This window comes from Mercenaria mercenaria, chromosome 5 (genome assembly GCF_021730395.1).
Source record: "Mercenaria mercenaria strain notata chromosome 5, MADL_Memer_1, whole genome shotgun sequence".
Taxonomy (NCBI): Eukaryota; Metazoa; Mollusca; class Bivalvia; order Venerida; family Veneridae; genus Mercenaria; species Mercenaria mercenaria.
In genome coordinates, this window is record NC_069365.1 from 58,547,582 (window position 1) to 58,559,381 (window position 11,800).

At 36.4% G+C, this 11,800-nt stretch overlaps 1 protein-coding gene across 2 annotated transcripts in view; it reads right to left on the reverse strand.

The window, feature by feature from the left end:
- Positions 1–5,768, reverse strand: part of LOC123557338 (circadian locomoter output cycles protein kaput-like) — a 52,094-nt gene extending 46,326 nt beyond the window's left edge. The window contains exons 1-5 of one of the 2 annotated variants that reach the window (XM_045348756.2): positions 5,604–5,768; positions 4,328–4,399; positions 3,679–3,827; positions 2,528–2,619; positions 1,526–1,615 (exon numbers count right to left, since the gene is read on the reverse strand). In XM_045348756.2, the coding sequence (XP_045204691.2) occupies positions 1,526–1,615; positions 2,528–2,619; positions 3,679–3,827; positions 4,328–4,399; positions 5,604–5,686 (486 nt within the window). In that variant the 5' untranslated portion in view covers positions 5,687–5,768. The remainder of the gene's footprint in view (positions 1–1,525; positions 1,616–2,527; positions 2,620–3,678; positions 3,828–4,327; positions 4,400–5,603) is intronic. The other variant, XM_045348755.2, reaches the window with a different exon arrangement.
- Positions 5,769–11,800: the final 6,032 nt, after the last annotated feature.

Below are 11,800 nucleotides of genomic sequence, written 5' to 3' on the forward strand. Positions count from 1 at the left end.
CTCAATCATGAGTGACTTCCAAGGCTTCAACGATTTATCTTAAACAAAACTGAGAAGATAAAGTTGTCCAGAGGTACAGGGCTCTCGCAAGTGGGCGACTTGAGCGAAATAGGCGCTTTGGAACTTCAAACTTCGCTCAAAACTAACCTCAAAGCAAAATGCAAGTCGCCCGATTTTCTTTGATATACGCATCCGCTAATTACCGCCACCCGGACTGTTGACAATTTGCACGGTGTCAAAATGAGTGTTCAATACACAGAGACACACGCCGAAATCATAATTTAAGCTCCGCCTACTTCAGGCACTTGAGTGATTTACCCGAGAAATGTGAAAGCGAATCAAATTATCAGCTACACAGAGTCGATTGTGTTCAGCCAATTAGCGCCGCGGTTACGTCTTTGACACTTTGCGTTTAATTGTCAACATGTTCGAGTGCAAAAAAAAAAAATGTTTTTATAAAGAAATTGCTGATTATCCATGCGATCAATTGGAATATTGTACACAATTATTTGTTATCTAAGGTAAAAGAATGACATGTATGTTGTATTACCTACGTAAAATTGATTTCCATCTATGAATTGATCTGAATACGTATTTCTAGTTTACACAGTTTACTTTCAGTTTTATACGAGCCAGATATTGTTCACCGAGGTGGTGACTCGGCGTTAATAACACATACTTCATACAGATATCATCAAAAGTCAGCGGGTTAGATTAACAGCATCGGCTTGAATTTTGAAAATGACTTTTTTCAGAATTTTGTAATGAAACAATAACCACTGTATGGGAAATGACCTAACTAAGAAAATGAATGGTCACTTCAATGTTTTTTTTATTTAGAAACAAGAAAATTACAGCCACCTTTCGTATCACTCAACAGCATTGCGGTAGGAAAAGTCTTCCCACTTCTCCCTAAATCAGCTGGAGGGAGAAGTGACTTCTCCCAAAAAATTGAACCTAGCTAAACCCCTGAGGTAACACTGTCTGACTAAATAAGCGTGTATCCTGAGTTCCAGCCTGCCCTGCACCCACCCCTCTTCCTTCAACTATATAATAACTTATATGGGATAAGAAATCTTACACCCAAAACACTAAAGTACCACAAAAGCTTTTAGAATTTAAACATCTTCTGTATACTACACTATCCTCTAAATTAAATGTTACTAACAGCCTTATGGAGGAATCACCCATATGGGTTACTGTTGGTGACTATCAATAAGGTTACACAAACACAAACAATTTAAAGACATATGAGCCGTGCCATGAGGAAACCAACATAATGGGTTTGCGACCAGCAAGGATCCAGACCAGCCTGCGCATCCGCGCAGTCTGGTCAGGATCCATGCTGTTCGCTAGCAGTTTCTCCAATTCCAATAGGCTTTAAAAGCGAACAGCATGGAGCCTGACCAGACTGCGCGGATGCGCAGGCTGGTCTGGATCCATGCTGGTCGCAAACCTACTATGTTGGTTTTCTCATGGCACGGCTCATATGGAATATTTTCAGAATTAAAAGGTTAATACATACTGGTAGATGACCCAGAAGTGAGGTGATACTCTCTGATGTATACAGGATAACTCCTTGTTGTGTGAACACCAACAGGAAGCTGTCACATGCCTAAAATAAAACATTCTTTGTTGATAAATACAATGTATTGCACAACTTATTATGTTGCTAAAAAAGATACTTTTTACGGTAATCAAAATATGCAGCCTATTTATAGAAGAGCTTAACATAAATATATTAATCTTCCCATAAAATATCTCCCTAAAAAAAGATAATAGGTAAGGGTAGATTTCTCAGAGCCACACATCTGCAAAGTAGGCCCACAACAAAAAGAAGCTGTAATGGAAAAACATTACAGACGGGTTGCTTCAAAAATCCAACAAGTACATTTAAATTTTACGCAAAGTATAGATACAGGGGGAGGAAGGGGTAAGGGGTAGAAAGGGGGTGGGGGAGGAGGTTGAGGGGGAAAGTAGAACAAGGATGAATATACAAAGGGAATGCTATGTTTCTTAATCACAGTTAAACCAAAAATTTAGAATTCATGTAAAAAGGATATTTCTAGGAAACCCTGTATCAATAAAATGAACTATTCTGATGCTGAGTGGTCAAAACAGGCACAATGGACGACAAAGTGAAGGTAGTTATTCTAAAGTTTATCAAAATGCAAACAATTTTGTATCCATATACAGTGAAACATTAATATTCATGGGTGACTAATTTCATGTAGATGAGTAGGTTACACTATCCATATACTTTGTGTAGTGAGGGGTGAAAGCAAATATAGATATATATATATAAAGAATAAAATCTAGAAAAAGGCCTTTTGGAATCATTGCAATCAAGCAAAATTGTAGTGGACTCAGTTTTATTGAGTATATTCATGAGAGGAACTGTAAAGTGCAACACCTCTAAAGCCCTCTAGCAATCCGAATAAAAAGAATCAGACCTCTTTCATTCACACCTCAAATTAAGCTGCAAAAAAACAACAACAACACAATATCAGGAAATAAGCATTCTTACCTCGAGCATTAAATGCATGAATTCATCATTGGTCAGAAAAGATGGTTTCCAATCTTCCTTTATTTCATGGACATGTGACTGATTTGTTGTCTCTGAAAGAAACAAAGAGTATCAATGTTCAAGGAGTCATTGTTTTAACTCCCTTCACTAAGACATTTTCCAATTTTACCTAACAAGAACAGGTAAAAGTTTTCATAATTCCATATTCTAAGACAACCTAGATCTATGTGATCCATTATAATGTCGTTCTTGATAAAAGTTGGTAATGCTGGGTTATAAAGATAATAAGGCACTATGATAAAAGTTTCTCATTTGTAAGCCCTGGAGGGACAATTAATTTCCATACTTCCCACTTCTGACTTGTAACTTTTGCACTTCTCACTTCCAACTTCTTGACTTCCTACTTCTAACTTCCACACTTCTGACTTCTAACTTCTGCACTTCTGATTTCCAACTTCCACACTTCTTGACTTCTTACTTCCTTCTTCTAACTTTCGCACTTCTGACTTCCGACTTCCAAAGAGGGAAAGTTGGCAGTCAGAAGTGCAGAAGTCGAAAGTCAGGAGTCAGAAGTGTGGAAGTTAGAAGTGCGGAAGTTAAAAGAGGGAAGTAAGAAGTCAAGAAGTCAGAAGTAAGAAGTGTGGAAGTTGGAAATCGGAAGTGGAAAGTCAGACGTTAGAAGTCAGAAGTGCGGAAGTTAGAAGTGGGAAGTAAGAAGTCAAAAAGTCAGAAGTAAGAAGTGTGGAAGTTGGAAATCAGAAGTCGAAAGTCAGGAAGTTGGAAGTTAGAAGTGGGGAAGTTAGAAGTCAGAAGCACGAAAGTTAAAAGAGGGAAGTAAGAAGTCAAGAAGTCGGAAGCAAGAAGTGTGGAAGTTGGAAATCGTAAGGCGAAAGTTGGAAGTGTGGAAGTTAGAAGTCAGAAGTCAAGAAATTGGAAGTGAGAAGTGCAAAAGTTAGAGGTTAGAAGTGGGAATACAGAAATCAATTGTCCCTCAAGGGCTTCCACATTTGAGTATTTTGACCAATTTAAAAGTGAACTAGTTTTTAAAACTAACATCTTCTATCAAATAAAGTATATACAGGTACGTTGTACTTTCATTTATACACAAACAATAATCAGCTTTCAGTACAGACTTTAACTAAAGTACATACCCTGATGGTCCTTAAGAAAGGCAATTGTAGATTTAAGTACAGTAGATTTGTCCATCTTCTTGTTTGTTGTAGACACCATTGTGCAGAGCTCATTAACCAACATATTGAACTGATCTCGACGTTTCTTCTCACTAAGGTTTCGGTTAATCCTGAATTTTTTTAAATTATTAATAAGATACCTGATGTAAAATATGTTTGTTATTTACAGTTGTGTGGAAAAAATTTAAAACAATGTTTAGTGACCTCTTCTATCAAAAGTCATTATATGCTAACTATAATATACTTGTAAAGAGAACAGAACCCCATTCCCTAATCATTCCAACACAACCAAATCCATTTCCTCCCTTTAATTTTTCATTCAAACTAGCAAAATAAGTACCTTTACAGTATAAAATAATCTTAATTGAAATATCATAAATTTTAAAAAAAGTTCATATTTCTCTAACATGGACTAATAACTTGAAATGTCATGTTTCAAAAAAAACAAAACTCAGTACCACATATGTTATTATCAATGCCCAAACCCAGTCTCTCTTTGAAGTGTATTACTCCTTTGTGTACAATATAATAAGCTTCTATTAAGTTTTTTTTAAATACGATTAATTTATAATTATAGCAACAGCCGCATATGTAAAATGTATTCACTTACTTATCCTTCCCACCCCCAGCTCGTTTGTGACTTCTTCCATCATCATCATAGTCTTCACCTATAGCACTGTCACTGTAATTGTCAAAAATGTAACACTTTCATCAAAAAATGCAGTCATTTTTTGAATTGTGTTTACATAAGAGATTGCAATACAAACAGACCTTAAGAAGAGCTGCATGGAACAGTTTTAATGTTAAAAATATCTTTACCACAACAATGATATTATAATTTTAATATTAAAATATTTGACATATTTTGGACATTTTCGCACAAATGAACATAACAGTGCATGAATTAAAGTTTGCAGAACCTTCTGAAATTTCATAATATATGGAGTTCCTCTGAACTAGACTTGTTTCCTGGAGGAGCCCCCCCACCCCCCCCCATACAAGTTATTTCTTTCCTCGACATTTTGCACCCGGAAATTGACGAGTCATGTATGCATGCTTGTTCATAATCGCTACAGATATAAATTCTGTTTCTCTTTGGTACTTTACTGTGGTATACTGTAAACAATTATATACTTACAAACGTCTGTAATGAAGTTTACCGGAACAATGAAATTAAAGCCCGATAATTTGTGAAATCTGCATGGAATTGTGAATTTTTTTCTGCCGCTTTGTGAGAAAAAAAGTGCAATTTTGGATTTTGAAGGGACCGAAGATCGGCCTCAGGCCCTATCCAATTATAGAAGGAAAGAAGCCCTGATTTTTATATAGGGAAGCCAGTTTCAGGTAAAGAATGGTGTTCACTGGATTTAATGATAGCAAATGTTGGATTAAGAATAAATGCTTCACTGATCATGCTGTACAAGATCTCTAGTAGACCACATGTCATGTAAGTTTTATTTGAATTTATCTCATATTTGCAACAAAATCAGCATTTGAACCAAATCAGTAGCAATGACAATTTCATCAGAAATTTCCTCCATTATTTTGGTCTTTCGAGCATTTAATGCAAGAGAAAATATTGCCCATATGTAAAATAACTCAATATTTCTAGAATCGCATCAAATTAGTTGGACTAAAGGTCAATGCTGACATCTGGACTATGACAATAGGCGACATTTGAATTAGTACAGCTTATAAGCATATGGCCTTTGCTTTGGACAATTGGGGCCATGGCAGGCAATCACCATATATGACAAAAATGAACAAGTGAATGTCTCAAATGAAAACATACAAAAAATAATTTCAGGTTTTACATGATCACAAACTTCAACCGACAGTGACATGCTTGAGCACTTCCAAACCAAATTAATTTTCATAAATTGTACCTGTCCGTAACAACGGAGGACCGGGATAGCGCTATACGTTTACTGTAGTTCATATCAAATTGTTTATCCGCCTGGTCCGTCATGCATTGTCATAAATTTTGAAGTTTTCACAAAGAATGACATTTTTCACAGGTAAAAAATTCTGTCAACCATATTTATTATTTGAACCAATGAACAACAACTTGACATCGTCACTAGCAAATCTAAATAACTTGAAATTTGATTGGTGCATTGCAAATTATCATATATGGCTAATCTCCGTTATATCCGTGACATTAGGCAACAAATCCCAAATCAGCACAAGAGATGCCAACGATGCTTTCGTAAGGGTGTGGAAAAGTTACTGATGGGGCTAAATCCAAATAAAGCCTCTAGTCCAGATAAAATTTCCCCATAACTTTTCAAAGAGTTCCATCAATCATGACAAGATTCCAATTATCTCTTGAAACGGTTCAAATCCAAACCTCTGGACGAATGCAACCGCTGCACCAATTTACAGGAAATGTCCAAATCCCAAGGCTAGTAACTATAGGCCCGTATCCGTAACATGATGCCTTTAAATTTTTCTTCTTCTTCTTATAATACAGTACACGATCCCTCTGGGATATTGCCGTACAATTTAGATTGATGGAGCATACTTTTGACCCACTTCAACAGAAATGATGATTCTATTCACTGAGAGACTGGCAACTGTAACCTTTCATGCAATGTATATATAAGCTTTCAATCTCGGCTACTCTAGTTCTTTTTTAACTTTGCACCTAATGGCTGGTCTTCCTCATCTTTTAACACTGATCTCCCAGACAAGCGCCTCCTAATTTATTTTTTAATTTAATGCCGTTTTCTGGAGTTTTGTCTTTGAAAAGCAAAAAAAAAACGACCATACATTTATCAAAGGCTGCTACACTTTTCGTTATGAGCATAAAATATACATATTTCTTATTAAATGCCATTCTCAATATTTATTGTCTCAAATATATGCAAAAAGTTTAACCGTTTTTAACATTTTTTTAACAGTAGACGGTGAGGAGGATGGAATTGACAACGGCGAATTAGGGACAACACGGACCGTAACATGATGGAGTACCACGACGGCAGCATCAACGACGGGGTGCACATTCATCGGTCATAACGTTTAGACATCTAGAATGGCGGAGTTCAACACACAAGCAAGCAGACATGTTATCATCATCAAAAGTCGGACGCATAAACTAGTGCCGTAAAATGAACTTAGAAGACGATGATTATCTTAACGCATTTAAATAAGTTATGGATGTCTGACTGATAAAGAATGTGTTGATACAGGAACATTTTAAAGTTGCCGTGAATTTTCTTCTTGCAAAAAGAAGAAAAGAAATCGCAAAATAGAGCACTAACTTTAAACGTACGGGGATAGAGAGCCATATAGAAATAGGCATTTTCATTTACTTGTATGTGTCTTTGTAACATGACAAAAATATCCAGACTGCAACGTTAACCCGTGCTGCAATTTCCGCAGACAGACATTCTTGTTTTTATAAAAGTTTGAATTATGTGAATATAGATGAATGTGTTCTATGTCAGTATAGGTTTTTCTATTCCAAATAATGATTTATTTATGTTGCCGTTAGACAAACAAAACGGTCGTATTTTGATAAAGAATCAGGTATCCTGGGAATGGAAATTCTTTTGTAGTGATTGTACGTCAAAGAAAATTTAACTCACAGATTAACAACGGTGTAGTCTGCAAATTATCTAGTTTTACTTTTCACGGAGTAAGAAACCCAACAGAGAACACATAGACCTAGCCTGGGAAGCCGTTGATAATATTTGTGCTTTGTCAGAAGAAATCATACCTAATACATGTACCTATGCATTAAAGAACACTTAATTTGCGCTAATTAGTGTTAATTGGCATTCATCGAGTTTCTGATATTACCAGTTTGCAGGTATTAAAAAAGTTAGAAATTGTCAGACTGGATTCCCAGGCTAACATAGACCGTCTGAGGTGCAGTCGTAAACAGCAGCGTGTGGGCAATGACTAGGGTGATAATGGGTAAACTGCAATGGTACCGAGTTTGCGTATCAATTTAAGGTCGTCTTTACCAAAAAGCTTTGCTAAAGTCCATAAACATGATGTCGATTCTTGAGAGTGCGCAAGACATGTCGGATGACCTGATATAGTTCTGAGATTTTGTTATTAATTGATCTACATTTTATGTAGGATGACACTTAGTTTGGGTTATTTTTTGGGGTTACGAATTTGACTTTTGTATTTAAAGTTGATATATCCGTTTTTGAGGGGCTGACAAGAGATATTGAAGAGTGACCACGACTATCAGTTAGGTGTATTGGCGCTCGATTCCAAGGCTGAGGGATTCTAGTGAAGATAAGTACATGTAGTTTCCTTGGCCGCAATATTGCAAGGTAACATATAATAGAAAATGAACCAGTCAGTGCATTTTTTCCACACATGTATTTTTCGATGCACATTGTTCGTACATATTCTGCGAACACCATGCGTTCCACACATATGTATTTTTCGATGCACATTGTTCGTACATATTCTGCGAACACCATGCGGTACTTGTTTTCTATATATTTATATACCACACACCAGTAATTAAGTTAGACCGACTGCGGCTTGTTTAGCTGTGTTCTGTCTTTAATTTTACATGTACACGCAGTTAGTGTGCAGTGTGAATTAAAAATAAAATGCAGAGAGTAGTCAAATAAAATTACCATTAAGCATCGAGTTTCAACAGCTGCAAGCGTCGCGCATTTCCAGTTACTGGTGATTCGTGTCATTTTGAAGATGCAAGATAGCATTTTAACACTAAAGGAAGTGAGCGAATCGTGTGGGATTGAAAAGTTGAGAAAGTGGCTATGCACAAAATCCACCAGATTGATGGTTCATTTTTATCGTTATGTCACATTTGGGCCGAGTTGTCGTAAGCTGTTAATAAGAAAACACCACTAGGTCAGCGGCGTGCTTTTCAGTTTATACAGAAGTTTTCTGGGCATTCCTTTCTTTCAATTTCAGTCAGGCCCGTTTCAAAAATTCATATTCAATCAGCATTTAATGCTAATGAAGCTTTTTTATGAATTCGAAAGGACATAGGGTCTTTATGCTTTATGCCGGACGGTCTGCCTGTCTGCGGACTATTTGGTGTTTCCAATTCATAACAAGAGAATGCTTGGACCTAGGGTGGTAAAACTTCATAAAATGATTGCATGCGTGGTCAGTAAACGAACCATCACCTGTGTGAGCTTTTGGGATCGCCCTTCGTCCGTCCACTATTTCTTGTGAACATGATAGAGACCACATTTTGCAACTGATTTTGATTAAACTTGCAAACAACATGTATTGACATAATATCTCGGTTTCTTTCGAAAACTGGCCAGGTCCCATCATGGGTTCCAGAGTTATGGCCCTTTAAAGGGCCAAAATTGGCTACTTTGGCTTTTGAAGTCATATAGATTTCATTTATGATTTGATTTGATACAAAGTTGCAAAATATCTTTAACAACGATAGGTCTTGGATTCCACGATGAATCCGTCAGATCAAATCATAGGTTTCGGAGTTACGGCCCCTGATTGACCATTGAAAGTGTTAATTTTTACCGTGTAAACTCGATAGAAGTGACGTTTTACATTCGATTTTAACCACACTTACAAACAACTTAAGTCACAATAAGATCTCGGTTCCATTCGTAAACCGGCTAAATTCCATCGTGGGTTCTAGAGTTACTGCCCCTGAAATGAGCATTTTTTTTCTATTCTGCCCCTTTCAGCCGTATAGAGGTTTAATTTATGCTCGGATTTGAAAGAAACTTGCACAGAATATTTACTAGTATCTTGATGAGGGGTCAAAAACTAGGTCATCAGGTCAAATCAAAGGAAAAGCTTGTTAACACCACTGAGGCCACATTTATGACCCTATCTTCATGAAACCTGGTCAGAATGTTTATCATGATGATTCCTATGCCAAGTTCCAAACTGGGTCATGTGGGTTCAAAAACTAGGTCACCCAGTCAAATCAAAGGAAAGGCTTGTTAACACTTGAGGCCACATTTATGACCCTATCTTCATGAAGCTTGGTCAGAATGTTTATCTTGAAGTTTCCTAGGCCAAGTTCGAAACTGGGTCACATAGAGTCAAAAACTAGGTCACCACTCTAATCAAAGGAAAAGCTTCATATCTCTGTAGAAGCCGCATTTATGCCACTATATCTTTATGAAACTTGGTCAGAATGTTTATCTTGATTCCAAGGCAAAGTTTATCAGGTGAGCGATATAGGGTCATCATGACACTCTTGTTTTAGGAGTCGGTGAGTGAAATGTCAATGTCACTGACCTTTAGACAGGAAATGATTTCCAGTCAACAACTGGAGAATGTTTGGGTCAAAGGCCATCCAATTTCATGTGATAATTGCCTTTGGTCAGTACCAAATTTTGTGGCCATTAGACCAAACTTGCTGTGACCTTTAAATATGCTTCCAATTAATAATTGGAGATTGCTTTGAAACTTCATAGATTATTGTCTGTGCTCAGCAGATAACCCTTACTGTTTTTTAAATGAGAAGATCAAAGGCTTGGTGGTCTCTAGTCTGAAAATGATTTCAGATCAGTAACTTGAGAATGCTTCGGCTTAGGACAGTCAAACTTCATAGAATGAACAATGGCTAGTACATGACCAGATTGTTTTAAAGGGCAAGGCAATGTTGTTCTTATGTTAATTCCATCTGTAAGGATTTTTTAAATCATTTAAAGAAGTGAAAGAATTTTCAAAATTGGCTTATAAACTAGAAAGTTATGACCATTTCAATATTTGATAAAAATGATGGCCATTTTGTTTCCATGGCAACGAAAAACAAAATGGAGGAATTATTTAAATTCTAGCCTGATACATATTTCACCTGTATTTACTTATTACTATAAAATAATTTCTCTACTTTTTCCGGCTATAATGAAAGAAATTACCATGTTTTACATATTACAATCAAGAAACATATGAAAGTAATCAGTTTAACAGGTAATTTGCTAAAAAAAATAATTCAGCAGTGTGTAAATGACGTCATAAACACACTAAAATGGCTGCCTCCCATGAGCAGCCATTTTTCTAAACTTTAAACTGCCGTATCTTTTTTCAATAGTGGTCTGATTTTTAAAAATTCTTTCAGTATTATGAAAAGCTTGAGGATGGCTTTCATATGCAATTAAGTCACTGTCAGGCATTCCTTGCCCTTTAAGGGTAAAACAGTTACGCGGTAGAGGCCAGTGCCCGAGATGATCTAACCAGAGATGCTTTTGAGAAAAGCGCATGTCTCCTACAACTGCCCCTATGAAAAATGTCTAGTTTCTCTAGATGGTTTAGACGAGTGGATCCAATTAGATAGTCTGGATGAGTGGATCAAATCAGTAATTCAATGGTTATAAATCAAAAGTGATTGGGTGAGAAATGTTCGACTTAGAGTGCGGACAAGAGTAAAAAGGCCGATTTTTTGGTAATTCAAGGACCATAACTCCAATACGCCTAGGCCGATTTGGCTAGTTATCGAACTAGGCCGAGGTCTTATAGTCAAACACATTTTGTTTAAGTTTGGTGAAAATCGGATGAGAAATATTCGACTTAGAGTGCGGACAAGCTTTTGTGACAGATAGACCGCCAACTTCACGTTGCTAGGCAGCTAGGCTGCTAGGCTGCTCACTTATTTCCTGTGGCCTCATTTCGTGTTATGTTCTTATTTTGTAGCTACGACATTTATCTACATTATATTGAAATTATAATGATATGTCTGCAGCACTGGACTTAAAAAATATAAAACCCGACCAGAATTTGATTTTTTCCCCCGTGATTTTTGTATATATTCATCAGGTCAAGGTCACTTCGTTGAGGGTCCAAATTTATTTATCACTCATTTGTTTTAAAGTTTGTGCCTAGCACTTACTAATAATAATTTTCTATTATACCAAACTTTATTTTTTCGCATTTTTTCAAATTTTTTTAAAAATGCCCACCGCAAAAACATTAACATCGCCCCCACCCCCACCCCAGAGTATTAGTTTAGGGTTATTTTATTTTTTATTTTTAAAGGGAGTTCCGTCGATGAAACATATTAAACAAGAAAAAAAAGAGCAAACAAAAAATCGGAGACAAAAAATATTTTTTCGAAAATATACAACAAGGTACACTTTAATATAAAAAAAAAAAATTG